General features: G+C 39.1%; 1 protein-coding gene across 1 annotated transcript in view; it reads right to left on the reverse strand.

Annotated features, from left to right (window-relative positions):
• Positions 1-16348, reverse strand: part of TBC1D19 (TBC1 domain family member 19) — a 155033-nt gene that overhangs the window by 17969 nt on the left and 120716 nt on the right. Inside the window, exon 16 of the mRNA XM_082653432.1 lies at positions 1642-1674. Coding sequence (XP_082509558.1) covers positions 1642-1674 — 33 coding nt within the window. The remainder of the gene's footprint in view (positions 1-1641; positions 1675-16348) is intronic.

Raw genomic sequence — 16348 nt, forward strand, 5'->3', positions numbered from 1 at the left:
ATGAGCTCATCATCTTTTTAACCAATTAAATACTGCACTATAGGAATTTATTTATGAAATCATAATATACTATACCTACAATAAAAACTTCATTAATCTACATATGTGGGAAAGGATAAGGCCAGTTTAAATTAGAGAAAAGTTTTGAATAAATTTTTAAAAGAGGAAAGTATTATAATTTTAAAGAAATACAGTAACTAAAACTAAAATGGCCTAGTACTATGTAGAGATCCTGGGGATAAGTTGCAATTATGCTAGTATACTGGTTCTAAATAAGTGGTCGCTGCTCTAAAGTTTTTGTGGATGCTTAACATATTTTTCTAAAATAGTATAAACTGTATATTAAACATTTTGCATCACCTATCTCCTTAGCGAACTTTTCCCCCTTGGGTGTATAAACTTTAACCTATTAAAACAACCAGAAATGTGAATAGGCAGGAGTCAAAGATGTATTTTGTACCCTGAGAGTTGTTAGAAGATTTAAACTTTCCTGACGTTATTAACTGTTCTCCAAATCGCTCAAGTACATCTTTTAAAAACTAATTACTTGAAAAATGCTTGCAGTTGGAATTATCAAAATAAAAGAATAAAAGGGCTAACATTTTTTATTATTAAAGGTAAAAATTTATATTCTTAACCTTTTTAGGTTTTCTATTTTAAATTCCTCACATATTTATAAAAGAGAAATATGCTGGAACCTCACTATAACATTATGTGTTACATTATGAAATTTTTGTTGCTCAAGAGAATAAAGCCAAGGGCAGCATAATGCAGAATTCCTAGGCACTTTAAATCCTTTTCATTGTATGCTGGTATTAAAGGTTTTATATTATGTCATTCACGATGACTGTCTGATGCGGAACACTTGAGGGGTTTTTTACAAAGAAAAGTGTTAATTTATCGCTGATTCTTTTTACAAAAGTAAACATTACTGTATATTTCTGTTTAGTCTAAAGGTTGGGGAGTAGGAATAGTTGGGACAACAATCTTCAACAAGCTAATATGTAATGCATGAAAATTTAAAAATTAAGTGGCACTTAAGGCATAGAGCATTCTTCCTCTTGCTAATCTTTGTTACGCTTCCTGCATTCCTCATTCAATGATACGTGAGGACACAAAGGTGCTCAGGGCTCTCAAACCTGCACATGCGTTTGTCACGTGTGCCTCAGGATGACTGGATGCTTCAATGTAATTGTTGCTGTGCACACCAGCCAGTCTGGAGAAATTATGAACTCACACTCAGTGTTGTCCCTCCCTTTGCATTCTTTCTGACCTATTATTTTTTTTTAAAGACTTATGAGAATTAGTTTAGGAATTTAAGCAATCTCATTTTACATCTATTAGAACTAAATATCAATGTGTGGCTCTAAGTTCCATTGAATTAGAAAATGGAAAACCACAGAACCATTTTCCTGGTATGTTCAATTCTAATTTGACAAGCAATCGCCATCTGAGCAATTATGATGACCCTTTATTTGAAAAAACTTTTAATTGGACATAAAAACAGATATCAAATCCAATGTTTAAAAATGTTCACAATAACATTGTTAAGTGTGTGGTTGATGTAATATAAAGTGTGATTTTCATGTTTAATTTTCCAAAGTGTAATAAAAACAGTGAATATTTTAAAGCCCAACTTACCATACATTGAAAATCCATGAAAAGGGATTACACCTAAAAAAATAAAAAAGTATTTCTTTTCCATTAGTATACCCACTGAATTATTAGGTAAACTTTAGAGGATTAAAGCCAAAAACAGTGAGGTTTCCTATTTTTGCTTCAACTTTGTTCATGCATGTCAGAAAGACTTAGTGATGGGTCACCAACAAAACGATAGGCTTTTTAATACCTTTAGAAAAGCAATCTAGAGGTTTTCAATATATATCCAGTTAACTTTCTATTGATAAAGTTGAAAATTGAGACTGTGAATATGTGTTACAAAAAACAGAACAAGGCAGATCACAGAACTAAGTTTAAGAACTAACTATAACGGTCTCAGGAAGTCAATAGATTAAGTCCTTCTTGAAGCAACTTCATCCTATATACTGGAGTCCAATCTGTTAAAAAATAAGTGAGCATTTCAAGGCACCTCTTATATAGATGCATTCCCTTATAAACTTACCACAAATTACATCACAGGATGTGGTTTAGAAAAAATATTGGCAGGAATATGGTACAAATTCAGTGTAATCTTTGGCAAGAATTATACACAAGTAAAGTGCACATCCATTTAGAAGAACATACTTGAAGCCTAACTTGGTATGCTAAACATCTTGTCACAGTCTAAGTGAAAAATTAGAACTCGTACAGCTTAGGTTCAAAATGGAAGCTCTGTAATATAAACACCACCATAGATCTAACACAGTACTCAATCAGGTTGCAAACACAAAAGAAAGATGAGTTTACTTTTTTGAAAAATAGCACAGAAACGCTTCATTCATCTGACATGTTCAGAGGCAAAAACTTAGTGTTGGCAGAGCCTTCAGAGGTCACCTAGGGTAAGTTCTAACAAATGATAGTTCAGTCTCAGTCTAAAACATCCAGCAATAGGGGGCACATTCATTCACAATGCAACCAATTACAATCTTGAACAGGTTTAATTTGGGGGGAGTTATTTCTCATACGGAGTGAGACTCTGGTTCCTTGTAATCCCCACTTATGTTTCCTAGTTCTGACCACAAGGGTCACATGGAACACACCTAATTTATCTTTCCTTGTAATCCCCACTTATGTTTCCTAGTTCTGACCACAAGGGTCACATGGAACACACCTAATTTATCTTCTGTGAAAACTTTCAGAAATACTGGAGGACGCTGTTCTCTCCCCTGCCCCCATCACCACCAGGTTGGGTTTTTTGTTTTGTTTTGGTTTTTGGTTTTTTTTTTTTTTTGGCTCTGAGACTTTATGAGTTTCTTTAACAGTTCCTCAGACTGAATACCTTCTCTATTCTATTCTCTGGACAAGCTGTAGTTTACGACAGTCCTTAAAGTGAGGTGATGAAAGCTTTTAAGCATTTTTCCTCCCTACACACCCCACAGCTAAAGCACAGTGCACTTGTGCAGTTGTTTCTGACCTAAGTAAAGAACTGTATTCTTATCTCTATTACATTTCCTCTTTGGTGAACCGTTCCAATTTGAGATAATCCTGGATTCTCATCCTGTTATCTAATGTATTCCCTCTTCTTCCTGGGTCCACATTGCTGGAAAGTTTGATAAATGCACTATCTATGTCCTCATCCAGAGCACTATAAAAATGTTGAACAAGACAGAGTGACGGGGTTTCCCTGGTGGCGCAGTGGTTAAGAGCCTGCCTGCCGATGCAGGGGACACGGGTTCGTGCCCCGGTCTGGGAGGATCCCACACGCTGCAGAGCGGCTGGGCCCTGTGAGCCATGGCTGCTGAGGCTGCGCGTCCGGAGCCTGTGCTCCCCAACGGGAGAGGCCACAACAGTGAGAGGCCCGTGAACCGCAGAAAAAAAAAAAAAAAAGACAGAGTGAGGACAGGACTTGTCACTAGAGACCTCCTTCCATACTGATAGTAATTCATTGATCAGCACCCTATTGTGGTAAGTTAAGAACACAGACCAGATATCAGACAGACTTGGTTGGGTTCATCTAGCTCTGTTGTTTAAGAACTTTGTGTGCCTTTAGGTAAGTTCCTTAATCCCCTAAGCTTCAGTTTCCTCATCTCGTAAATCAGAGACAATGCTAGAACTACATAAATGATTAAATGAGATAATGACTGTAGCTCAGCCATTAATAAATAAATAGTTTAGACTCAATAAAAGTTAATTATTGATATTATTATTCACAAATTAGTTCATATTTCTTTGATGATTCTAGAAGTAATTTTATCAAAAAAAGTATGAGGAAAATCCAACATTATTCTGAACTAGTATGCCAGGTCAACCACCTTTAGAATTTTGTGCTGCATCACTCTTAAATTTCACAAGCTGTAATTCTCAGGATCTACCTTTTCCCATTTTTCCCTAGTCTTCTAGAACACACCACAGATCATGATGTCCAACTGTGTCTGAATTCTGTGCTGTTTATCATTTTCCCTGTTTATCTCTGTTTGATGAGCCACCCTGTTCTTTCAGAACCTTCCTGCTCTTCAAGTGCTGCACACTCAACTGCAGAACTCACTTCCCTCCTCTCTGGGAGGCTGATGCCACTGACATAAATTCTCACTTGTCTGTTCTTTACCTCAAACATTCTTCACACATTTCATCTGTTTTCTCACTTCCCTTTAGGGAGGTCTTTGGAGGAAGATGCTTCTTCCTTTTTCTTTTTCAGAGCTACCATCTTCACCTGTGTTCTTAATCCTGTTTCCCTCACTTTCTCTCACAGAAGCTATGGTCAGATCTGTGGCTTGTCTATGTTTGGCCTGTGAGCTAAGAATGGATTTTACATTTTTGAAAGATTATTTTAAAAAACAACAAAGAGGAATATGTGGCAGAGACTATTTGTGGCCAGCAAAATTTAAAATATTTACTATCTGGCCCTTTACAGAAAAGTTTGCCAACCTCTGCTTTGGAATCCTGCCCCATCAATTCTCCTCCTCACCCTTTTGTGTGCATCATTCAACAAATAGGAATTGAGCCTCTACTATGTGCCAGACACTGCTCTGAGGTCTGGAGCCTACTTTTTATTAGGGACAGGAAAGTCATGATAAAATAAGTGAATGTATGTCAGACAGTGATAAGTGCCACAAAGAGAAATAATGGAGGGAAGGGGGAGAGAGAGGAAAAGGCTGGGGGAGGGAGGAGGTCTTACTGATAAAAGAGCCACTGAAGCTAAGTAGACGAGAGTCACCTGGTAAGAGGTGACCGGAAGCAGGGCTTCGCATGGCGATTGCTGTGAACCGGGATAAGCTTCCTGAGGTCAGTGGCCTGAAGGCGAAGAGTGGTGGCATCGGCTCTCACCCCTGCTACTGGAGGAGCAGAGGCAAGGTGTGGGTAGGTCCTATCAAAGTACTCCTCTCTCCAGTCTCTCCTGTTTCACTGCAACCTTTCAGCCAAAGATATTACAAATACCCTTGCTAATAATAATGACACCAAAGAAGAGGAGGAGGGGGACTTGTCCATTTTCTTCCCTGAACCTTACTTTCCCATCAAACAAATCTCTAATCTCTCTCCTTTCCTTGAAGCCAAGCTTAACTTGTAAAAAACTATTCAAAGTAACTTCCTTTATTTCCACATTATATATATCCCCAATTCCTTAAACTGGTTTCCACCCCTCTCACCCCAACTCCTGATGGCTGAATCCAGGCATCTCCCCTCTGTGTGTGTCCTGGCCCCCTAGCAACTGAACGTTCCTTCTCAAACTTGAGCCCACCAGGCACTGATGACGCTGTGCAGATCAGGCTCCCTGCCTCAGAAACTTCTGCTGCTCAGCTGTTGTTTTTGTTTTGTTGTCTTTTGGACTAGTTCTCTCTTCCGCACACTCCTTAAATGTAGCTACTTTCCAAGACTCTGTCATACTTGTTTTCTCTCTCCTTCCACCAGTATTCTCATTATTAACCTGTAATTCAAACAGTAAAAACCCAGTTTCCTGCGCCTCCTTCTGGACTACCTAGCTCTGTAAACAACTCCTTCCCTCCCTAGGCTTCACGGAAGAAAGCGTTGAGTCATCTTTGCTTTCTAGTCCTCCCTCAGCCCTTATACCTAAATGTGATTGTGCTCCTTTCCTGTCCCTTTAAGATAAAGAACGCTTAACTCTTCAGGATTCAGCCACAGTCTAAAATCAGCAGCTTTATTTTTCTTCCCTACCCCGCAAGCACAACTCTAACCCTGCCACACTGATTGCCAACCCTTCAGCCTCTGGGGCTTAAGGACAAGGGCTGTAGGCCATGCTCTCCTACACCTCTAGCTGTGTCCCAGCCCCACCCCTGTGAGATTTTATTTATTTAAAAATAAATTTATTTATTTAATTTGTTTATTTTTGGCTGCTTTGGTTCTTCATTGCTGCGCGAGGCTTTCTCTAGTTGTGGCGATCGGGGGCTACTCTTCGTTGAGGTGCGCGGGCTTCTCATTGCAGTGGCTTCTCTTGTTGCAGAGCACAGGTTCTAGGCACGTGGGCTTCAGTAGTTGTGGCACACGGGCTCGGTAGTTGTGGCTCACGGTCTCTAGAGTGCAGGCTCAGTAGTTGTGGCGCATGGGCTTAGTTGCTCCACAGCATGTGGGATCTTCCCGGGCCAGGGCTTGAACCTGTGTCCCCTACATTGGCAGGTGGATTCTTAACCAGTGCGCCACCAGCGAGGCCCCCTTCGAGATTTTAAACAATACTCCTCCTAGAAAGATCTCCCTGACAGCCCCTGACTCTCTACCCCCAATCATTCATTAATCAGTACTCTTGTATCAGCTGATTTGCCCTGACTGGTTGAGGTACCCTTTCACCTCTGTGAGCCTAGACAGACCTGAGCAATTCTGGTTCCACTTTCTACCTGTGTACACTTAGGGTGCTTACTTAACCTGTTTCCTTATCCAGTACTGCTCTTAGACCAAGGCAGGGGGCCTTGGAGTAAGGGCCCTGCTCTGGCCCTCCTCTGACTATACCCCTCACCCAGAGTTCATGTCCCTCCTTTCAGACCACAACCCAGACACCCAAGACTCTGAAATTCCCAGCCCAAAGGCTCCTAGCCAGCTTCCAGGGTCTGCACAACCTCTTAGGTGGAGCTACCTTCTTGATGGGTGCTATCCTCAGGATGGAGAGGTGGGCAAAGGATGGTTATTTCTGGAAGATGTGAACAGAGCTTGGACCTGCAGGCTAGTGGGTCCACATGCATGAAGTCTGTCCAGGTGTGGGGTAGAGTCATAGATAAGAAGCGGGTGAGGGATACCACAAGCTAGGGACTTCTGAGAAGTCTAAGAATTCTGAATCTGAAACTGGCCTTCCAGACTGTTACAAAGGTATATTTTACAAGACAAGAAAACAAAGTAGACTTTACTTATCAGTTTATTAGTCTGATTTATAACTTCTAAAAATCTAGACTTATAGTAGGTGGGCTTCCAATTGCACTCCTGCCCTGGACCCTGCAAAAATTAGGAACAGACTTTCCTACAGCTGCAAAATGAGGACAATACCAATGAAGTTGTGAAAATTAAATAAGATGATGTATGTTAGATGCCTAGCACAACACTTGATGCAAAGTCAGTACTTAACAAATGATGTTTTCATTCTCTTATCATACAATCATTTTTTGTTTTTCTCTCTTCCAGTGAAATAAATTACCTGAGTACAAAAACTATTCCTTATTTATCTCTATTCCCAGAGGCAAGCTTATTGCCCCGAATATAAAAGGCACTCATTAAATGTTTATGGAATGAATATATGCAGTCCTAGAGAATCTACCTCTACCATTTTTCAACTGTTCGCTTCCTTCCTACTGCCAGGGCTGAGTTCAGGCTCTGATGAACTATTACGTATGGTCCTGCAAGAGCGTCCTAATTGGTATCCCTTTACCAAAACTCTCTGCCCTCCAACAAACTTTCGTAATGGTTCAGGTTATCTTCTAGAAAGGTTGATGAGACCATGAAAAAGACCTCTACATCTATCGAGGATTTTCCTCTGACCATTCATCCATCCACCAAGTATTTGCTGAGTTCCTACTCACACGATTAATGAGTGTTTAAAAACCTACTCTGTAGCCTCTGGAGAGATTAAAATGAATATAACATTTTCTCTGTATCTATGGAATTCACATTCTAGCCTTATAATATAGGCTAAGTGTCTACAGAGTGAAATTCAAAACCTTGATCTGATCTTAACCATTCACGATGGCAACCTGAGATATATCTACCTGACTCTATACCTACTGTGGTACAGCCACACTAGATTATTCATCATCGTCAGAACTCATCATGCACTTTCATACTTTGGTAGCTTTGAACTTGGTAATTCTGTACCATGAATTGCTTTAATGTCTATCAAAACCTTGCTAAGGACAAGTAACGTCTCAGAGAAACATACCAAATCTCTTAATCATAATTAAATGCTCATTCTTCTGCATTCTCATGGCACTTTGTTCACATTTCCATCATTATAATTTCACAGTTTAGTGTTATCATTAGCTGTTTGACAGATTGCTCCAGAGGACGGGAAATATGTTTTATTCATCTTTGCATGCATTTTATGACGCCACATAGTTGATAATGAATATAGTTTTGCTGAATGAATGGGTAGATGCGTAAGTTAATGATGAATAGAGGAGCAAGAAATTTATTGGTCTCTAGTCGGGAGATCAGGATTCCACTGTGGGCTTATCAGAAACCAGCTGGGTAACCTTAGCAAAGTCATCAAACCTCCTGAGCTTCAGTAATTGACTGTCATTAAAAGGGGCTAAGATTGTCTCTGAAATATCATCTAACTGTAGAGTTCTATGTCTAGATTATGTCTAGGGCAAATACAGAAAAATTTGTGAGATGTGAAGAAAACTGGACATATGAGAATCTTCCAATGGTTAAGATTCTTTACCAACTTAAAAGTTTTTTGCTTTCCAAAAACAAAAAAGTTCAAAACCAGATTAGATACACACACTGAAAGTCAATATTCCTAATGACACTATAGCCACCAGCTCTAGTTCAATGGAATACTTAGGAGGGTCCAAAGACCATCTTTCTTCTTTAATTTCTCTCTCTGTTTCTATCTTTGGTTGAGTCCCTTTTTCTTCCTGTGAACACCCATCTTTTTTCTATCTTCCCTAATTGCGGCTTCATTTTATTTCCTTTATTGATTATAAACTTTTAACATAATTTTAAAAGTTCATCTTTGCCTAATCATGTTGACATGTGAAAGAAAAACTAAGAGAGAAAAATAAGTTCATAAATAGAAGGCATATTTTGGTACCTTACAAAAATATAAGTATACATTATATCTTTCTAAATACTAAATATCAAAACAGGTTGCTATTATACAAAACCCCTATATTCTTATGCAAAAACAATTTTTCCTTCCTCTATTAAGTACTGAAGAAACCTTTAAACAAGCATGTTAAAGTAGTCAGAAATGAAGACCTTACTATTATTATTTTCATCTTCTACAAATATTAATTGAAGATGTCCTAAGTATAGGAATACCTTAATCAAGACAGAGCGCTTTTCATTAGGAAAGTTAGAGTGAATGAATTAGTGAACTGCCAAGAAGCAAAAGGGATGCATGTATTAAGATGACCCATGGTAGGACTTCCCTGGTGGCGCAGTGGTTGAGAGTCCGCCTGCCGATGCAGGGGACACGGGTTCGTGCCCCGGTCCGGGAAGATCCCACATACCGCGGAGCGGCTGGGCCCGTGAGCCATGGCCGCTGAGCCTGTGCGTCTGGAGCCTGTGCTCCACAACGGGAGAGGCCACAACAGTGAGAGGCCCGCGTACCGCAAAAAAAAAAAAAAAAGATGACCCATGGTTAATCACACTTTCACCATATTTCCCCCAAGTCCTGAAATCTATAGCTGCTCTATAAGCAGCTAGGTTATAAGCTATTTGAGGCAAGGGCCACAATTCATACTGTGTATCATCTTCAGCATCCAGCATGGTATTTTCTACAAGTGAGATGTTCAATATATGTTGTTAATGATGGAAATTCAAGCATTTATAAGTATAATCATAGCTTATAAATAAGATATTAAAGTATTAGATTCATTTATGAATAAGCAATTAACATATAGGACAGGAGGTTCTCAATAACTCAGTGTTGAAATTATAAATGGCCCACAAAGTCATACAGACATGCATTCGAGTCTTGTGTGCCTCCAGGAAAGTTACCAACACTCTCTGAGTCTCTATTTTCATTTTTGAAAATGGAGATAAATACTACTAACTTCACTGGGTTGTACTAAAGCACCAACGAGTTAATGTATTTAAAGCGTACCAGTACAGTATTCAGTACACAGCAGATGCTCACTAACTATAGCTATTTTATGCTCTCAGAAGGGAGAGTACCACATTTAAGTATCAGCTTAAACCTAAGGGAAAAAAAAATTTTGTCAGTATTAAATAAAGGTTCACTTCTGCTTAATCAAGATTAACCAGGGCTTAGGATTCCAGAAGAGCGTACATAGTTTGCTCTGTTGAAGAAGGACAATGTCAGATTCTGGCAAACAAACGTAGGAGGCATAAGAAGCAGTGAATTCATTAACACTCCAGGGCACATACCACCTAAAACATTTCTTTGATCTCAGAGGCTGTCATGTTCTTGACCAGTTTTTCAAAATCCTTTCCTTTCCCTCTCACCACTTCAGTCTTTTAAGGGCCAAGTTTTCAGCCACCTGGCCTTCATCCAAGAGGCATTGGGATGCTTGGGACACCACCGTTAATCTGGCCTCAGAGTTCTACAAGTCTGCTATGAGTGATTATTTTAAGATCCTAGCCTACCTCTATCTAACTGAAGAAAGTCTAAAATACTAACTGCCTACTCCATTCAATAGAAATAACTTTATAAAGTAATGATTTAATGGGCCTTTGACATAGTCCAGAATGGTAAACATCATCAACAAAAATAAATCTTGAACTAGATGAGATATAAATAGTAAATATGACTCAGAAAACACCCCAAATATCAACAAGCTTTGCACTTACTAAATATTTCCCCTTCATTTCCTCACTGTCTCTATTAATACTTAGCGTTTATAGTTGTACCATAACTCTCACATCTGATTCACTTTAACATCATTCCAGTTGAAAGCAAATTTTTACACTCTTTCATTTGGGATTACTTAGTACAATTTATTTAATTCAATGTTGAAATAATCATTCCCTCTGTTTATTCTCATTTCACATGTAGCCTACAGGTCAGTAAGCATAGGGATTAGGACAATGGTCAAATTGTTTTCTAGCTATTTCTATTATCTTTCTGAATTGGAACTTCAGAATATGACATTGTTAGTTTATTAAATTTAGTAGTTAAAAGTTCCCAAAACATCAGAACATAACCATGTTTAAATATCAATCTAGAAATGATACTTTAAATAATTAGTTTTTCAATTTATGTCCAAAGTTACACATGACGTGAATTTTGGATTATGCGATGTTTTTAATTTATTTAATTAATTTAGATAACAAAGTAGACTGCTATTTATCAACCTGACACTTGCAGGCAGATTTAAAATGATATATTTTTGTTATTTCTTCCAAGAGCCTTTCCTCATCTTTGTGAGGGGTTGTCCTGCACACTGTAGGACATTTAGCAGCAACCCTGGCCTCTAACCAGGAGATACTGGTAGTATATCCCTCCCCTCTGACAACCAGAAGTGTCTTCAGACATTGCCAAATGTCCCTGGAGGGTAAGGGGGTGGAATTGCCCTTACTGGAGAACCACTGCTCTGGAGTCCTAACACTCCTCTCCCTAATGTTCACTAGCAATTACTTATTTTGTCTTGTATGAAACAAATGGTATTAGCAAATTATGATGTTTGTTTATTTTAAGTCTCAGTCAGATCTATGTATATTTTTCCTATAAGTCTCACCTCCTTGCTTCTATTCTTGCTCCTCTATATCCTTCTACATTCATTCCCTCATTCCTTAGCTCACTCATTCAATAATGTTTCCTGAGCAGTGACTTTATGCCATGCATGATTCTAGATGCTAGATAATATTGGTCATCAAACTATTAAGGTCCTTGTTCTCTTGGAGCTTATGCTTTTATTCTACATAGTAGTCAGGATGATCTTTTAAAAATATTCATCAGGAATTGGAGGAGAGATGTCACTGAGAAGAATGAAATAGAAAACTCTAAAACACCATCCCTCTGCTATAGCAATGGTCAAAGTGGCTAGAACTGTTAGAATCAACTTTTTTGAATTCTGGAATCTAATAAAAAACTTACAACAACCAAGGAAATACTTAATAAAGAAAGATGCTATGGAATTTTGGAAAGAGAAGATTGTGGTATTTTAATGTACCCACCTACTACCCCCCACTCTCTAGTTTGGTGGCTATAAAGACAACTGTCCACATTCCTGGTGTGGCTTTCTCATGCCAGAGGGGCAATATAGATCTTGAATCAAAAAATTGTGGTTGTGTGTTTTGACCTGTCTAGTAGCTACCTGAGGGATTGGGCTGAAGTGGCCAGCCAGGTGATATTTATCAGATTTATTTATTTATTTTTAATAAAAGCAAATGTATTAGCCTTAGCCACCTGGGGCAGCAAGGGATAACAGATGGGGCAAGGACTAGGCAGACTGAAAAGGCTTGGAAGGAAGAGACTGGAGAGGCATAAATATGGAGGGATAAAGGCTTTGAAAAGCTCCTCTGTAATGAGGGGAAATCTAGAAAAGACCTGAGAAGAACTTCAGCTTTCATTTCTGCCTGATTTCTGGGCCATATGCAAGTAGGAAGTGAAAGCTAAGGCAGAGCCGTAAATGGCCTGGCTAAGCCTTGAAGGAGTACTCCCTACACAGAGTATATCAGTGAAGACTGATTTTAGTTTCAGACATTTAAGGAAATCTCTGTCAAATCACTAACTGATCACTAAGCTAATGGAACAGGGACTTCAGGGGGCACTCAATACAAAAAAAGATAATTTGTACAAAAACAGTTTAGAAAAGTCACTAAAAAACTACAACCCACAACAAGCAACAGCAAGTTCTGGGGAGGGGAGAAAATCTGATTTTTCAGAGTTACCACAATGTAATGCTCAAGATATCCAGTTATCAACAGCAAAAAAATTACTATGCATGCAAAGAAGTAAGTATAGTCTATTAACAGCAAAACAAGAAATTAATAGAAACTGCCTCTAAGGGAGCCCAGACATTGGACTTACTAGACAAAACTGTAGAACAACTGTCCCCCTAACTGGCCTGGCCCCTGTCTACCTGTCACCTCACCTTGTACCAGTTTATGTTTTGCTCACTCTCATGAGTCACACTGGCCATCCTGTTGTTCTTTAGTTCATCAAGTATGTTCCTCTTAGGACTTTAAACATGTTGCATTCCCTTTGGAGTGCTCTCCTCCTCCTTTGCACAGCTCACTCTGCACATTCTGGGCTCTGTTCACATTCTACCTCCTCAGAGGCATCTTTTCTGACTTCCTTATCTACAATAGCTGTGCCCTTCCCCCACCTCCCTACCTACTATCAATTTCTGTTCCCTTTAATTGTTCACGTCACTCTCTGAAATTATTTTCAGAGTTACTTATTTACGGTAGCTACTTATGTACTTGTTTATTGTATGTCTCCCTCACTAGGATGGAAGCTCCTTGGCAGCAGGTACTTTACCTGTGTCCTTTAATAAGTATTTATTAAATGAATAAATAAAGTTATACATGTTGAACAAAGAATAAGAACAAGAAAAGCTTAAAAATTTCCTGTGAGGAGTCTCCTTCAGCTCAGAAATTTTTGCTCACCAGTTGTTTAATAAATCTACTAGAGAAAGTCTTTCCACTGACAAGGCTTCAAATAAGGTGACAGGGTAATGTCCGATGCCATGATGGCCTGTTATTTCCATCCTAGGAAAGGAGATCACAGGTGGGGAAGTGAGTGAGCAAACCTCTGTCCCCATTTAAGCAGCTTCCGGGTCAGGGGTGGACAGTGTGTCAGTGAGCTGCAGGCAAAGCTCTCTGGGTGAGCCCCTGTGACCACGAAAGCCAGGCCACTTTTGGTGGCAGTGGAAGAGGTGTCCTTGAGATTTCAAAGTAATCCCGTCTTTGGCAGAGGTTGAAAAACAGGGCGGGTAATATACAAATGTTGGGTGATATTGCCTTGAGTAAAGAGCAAAGGGACAGTGGGCTGACTGCTCTTTGTCTCTTCTTGTTCTGCAGTTTCAGAATCAATCCCCAGAGAAGAATCTCCTCTGATTCTGGTAAGGTTCTAAAACAACCAGAGACAAGAAATGATACTTAAGTATTAAGATTATGAACAGCTTATGAACAGCTTTTAATGTACCCACCTACTACCCCCCACTCTCTACTTTGGTGGCTATAAAGACCACTGCCCACATTCCTGGTGCAGCTTTCTCATGCCAGAGGGGAAAATACAGATCTTGAATCAAAAAAGGTGGGTAAATTAAAATACCACAATCTTCTCTTTCCAAAATTCAGTAGCATTTTTCTTTCATAAGCTTATAATAAATGGGTTTATTCCATTAAACATTAAACTATTTCTTTTTCTGGATGAAACTGTTTCTAGAACCTGTTATATACATCAAAAATTTCAATATATTAACCGCTTAATTTTCTTCTAAAAGATACTACAATGAACTCAGTAACATTTTTCTGAGGTAGTAGGGCATGGTGATTAAGAATACTGCTTCTTGGGACTTCCCTGGTGGTCCAGTGGTAAAGAATCTGCCTTACAATGCAGGGGACTCAGGTTCGATCCCTGGTCGGGAACTAAGATCCCACATGCCTCGGGGCAACTAAGCCCCCATGCCACAACTACTGAGCTCGTGCGCCTCAACTAGAGCCTGCGTGCCGCAAACTACACAGCCCACATGCTCTGGAGCCTGCGTGCCACAACTAGAGAAGAGAAAAACCCGCACGCCACAACTAGAGAGAAGCCTGCGTACTGCAACAAAGAGCCTGTGTGCCGCAATGAAAGATCCTGCATGCCTTAACGAAGATCCCGCGTGCTGCAGCTAAGACCCGACGCAGGCTAAAATAAATGATAAACATATTTTTTTTCTTAAAAAAGAACGTTTTTTTTAAAAAAAGTCTGACTTCTTTTCTGAAGTCAAAGAACTTGGGTTCAAAGCCTGGCTTTGCCACTCACCAGCTGGGCAAGTTAACACTCTGTGCCTCAGCTTCTTTATCTATAAATAGGGATAATACTAGTAGCTGCCTCAGAAGGTTCTTGTAAGGACTAAATGAATTAATACATGGGATGTACTTAGCACACTGCTTAGTATATAGTTCTGCATGGAAAAGTGTTAGCTGCTACTGCTGTGACTACTATTACTATTATTGTTATAGCAATATTTTTTTTCTTGGTGCCTTAGCTCGTTATAAAAGTCTTAAATTACTATAATATGTTACAACGCAATGATACTTATTTAAAGGGTGGAGGGTTATTGGCTTTTACATGAAATGGTCCCAGACCTATTTGCAGGAGTGCTTTTATATGCTGTTTTATAGCTTTTCTATTTTCCTTTGTGAGGTCTCTGATTTTCACTTCTACTGTTGTTAACCATTTTTCCTATGTATATCAGTTTCTTTCTGTACTTCTTTTGTTACAGGGGTCATAAAAACCAGCAAACCAAGTTTGTTAGGCATGTGTGTCAAGTAGAAGCAAATATATTCTAAACTAAGTTGGAAAAGCTCTCCTATATATGAATAGAGAAAAGAAAGTTGACTCCACGGACATTTCATTTGGCCTTTCAGAGGTATTTATTTTTTCTTATTTTCCGATTCTTATATAAATATAAAAAGTTATATGAAAATTAAGTTTCTGGGGAGACAGAGGTAACAAAGTTTACACATAAATGTTAAGATTAAAAAGCCTCTAATTTAGTTCAAATAAATACTCATTAAGGTCCTACTATAGCTAGATACCGGAGGAGCAAAAATGAATGATATGGCCCTAAACCTCAAGAGGCTTGCAATCTAGAGGGGGAGATAAAGCATAAACAATTAATGCCAAGATAATATAGTAAGAGATACCGAAGATACTCACACTGGGTACTATGGGAGCCTAGAGGAAGGGCCCTTAACCTCACCTGGGGCTCCAAGGAAAGTCTCCTGGAGAGGATCATGCCTGAGCTGAACCAGAGGGCAGCCAGGTGAAGACATGTTGAATGCGCTATTACAAGCATAGGAACAGAAGTCATGAGGTAGGAAAGCAGCATAGTGCTTTTCTGAGAGTATGTAGCTGTGTTTGTGTGAAGAATTAATAATTTGATATTGTTGCAATTAAAAAAAAAAGTGAAATGGGAAATGGTGAGAAATGAAGCTAGGAGTTAGACTGAATAGGGGCCAGAGTCAAGAGAGGTTGTCTTATGCCATGCTGAGAGGCTTGGACATTGCCTATAAAGAAATGGGGAGCCATTAATAAAACTTTAAGGAGAAAAATGGCAATTTTCAGATTTTCCTTTTAGCTGTATAACTGAGACAGCATTGTAAAAGACAGAGAAAAGCTAGAAAAGACTGGAGGAAGGGAGACAAGTTAGGTGTCAGTTGCAATGAATAAACTAGAGATAGTAAAGCCTGAATGAGGGCAAGGTAGTAGTTATGGTGAGGTAGAGAGGGTTCCAGATGTAGTTTGAAGATAAGATTGGATGATCCTGGTGATTTATTAGATGAAGGGGGTCCAAGATTGAAAGGAATCAAGGATGACTACCAGATTTTAGGCCTTGAATTACTGGTTAAATGAGAGTACAATTAACGGGAGAGAGAAAGAGGACAGCGTTTGGTTTATCTTGTTGCTGTC

This window comes from Grampus griseus (genome assembly GCF_964374135.1).
Source record: "Grampus griseus genome assembly, chromosome: 4".
NCBI classification, from domain to species: Eukaryota; Metazoa; Chordata; class Mammalia; order Artiodactyla; family Delphinidae; genus Grampus; species Grampus griseus.